This window comes from Austrofundulus limnaeus, unplaced genomic scaffold (assembly GCF_001266775.1).
Source record: "Austrofundulus limnaeus strain Quisiro unplaced genomic scaffold, Austrofundulus_limnaeus-1.0 Scaffold2987, whole genome shotgun sequence".
NCBI classification, from domain to species: domain Eukaryota; kingdom Metazoa; phylum Chordata; class Actinopteri; order Cyprinodontiformes; family Rivulidae; genus Austrofundulus; species Austrofundulus limnaeus.
Genome location: NW_013955389.1, coordinates 2,560 through 3,523, shown reverse-complemented (window position 1 = coordinate 3,523; position 964 = coordinate 2,560). Strand labels below are relative to the sequence as shown.

General features: G+C 49.2%; 1 protein-coding gene across 1 annotated transcript in view; it reads right to left on the bottom strand.

Annotated features, from left to right (window-relative positions):
- The window catches only part of LOC106511605 (uncharacterized), a 4,380-nt gene that overhangs the window by 933 nt on the left and 2,483 nt on the right, over positions 1–964 (bottom strand). Inside the window, exons 2-5 of the mRNA XM_014000361.1 lie at positions 790–870; positions 630–737; positions 470–577; positions 5–333 (exon numbers count right to left, since the gene is read on the bottom strand). Coding sequence (XP_013855815.1) covers positions 5–333; positions 470–577; positions 630–737; positions 790–870 — 626 coding nt within the window. The remainder of the gene's footprint in view (positions 1–4; positions 334–469; positions 578–629; positions 738–789; positions 871–964) is intronic.

The window sequence follows — 964 nt, the reverse complement described above, 5'->3', positions numbered from 1 at the left end:
CAACAACACCTGCATCTGAGGGACACACAACAACACCTGCATCTGAGGGACACACGACACCACCTGCATCTGAGGGACACACAACACCACCTGCATCTGAGGGACACACAACAACACCTGCATCTGAAGGACACACAACAACACCTGCATCTGAGGGAAACACAACAACACCTGCATCTGAGGGACACACAACAACACCTGCATCTGAGGAAAACACACCACCACCTGCATCTGAGGGAAACACAACAACACCTGCATCTGAGGGACACACAACAACACCTGCATCTGAGGGACACACAACAACACCTGCATCTGAGGGACACACAACAACACCTGCATCTGAGGGACACACAACAATACCTGCATCTGAGGGAAATAACACAACAACACCTGCATCTGAAGGAGACACAACACCACCTGCATCTGAGGGAAACAACACAACGCACATCTGAAGGACACACAACACCACCTGCATCTGAGGGACACACAACACCACCTGCATCTGAAGGAAACACAACAACACCTGCATCTGAGGAAAACACAACAACACCTGCATCTGAGGGACACACAACACCACCTGCATCTGAGGGAAACAACACAACGCACATCTGAAGGACACACAACAACACCTGCATCTGAAGGAAACACAACAACACCTGCATCTGAGGGAAACACAACAACACCTGCATCTGAAGGAAACACAACAACACCTGCATCTGAGGGACACACAACAACACCTGCATCTGAAGGAAACAACACAAAACACATCTGGAGGAAACACAACAACACCTGCATCTGAGGGACACACAACAACACCTGCATCTGAAGGAAACACAACAACACCTGCATCTGAGGGACACACAACAACACCTGCATCTGAGGGAAACAAAACACCTGCATCTGAGGGAAACAACACAACGCACATCTGAAGGACACACAACAACACCTGCATCTGAAGGAAACA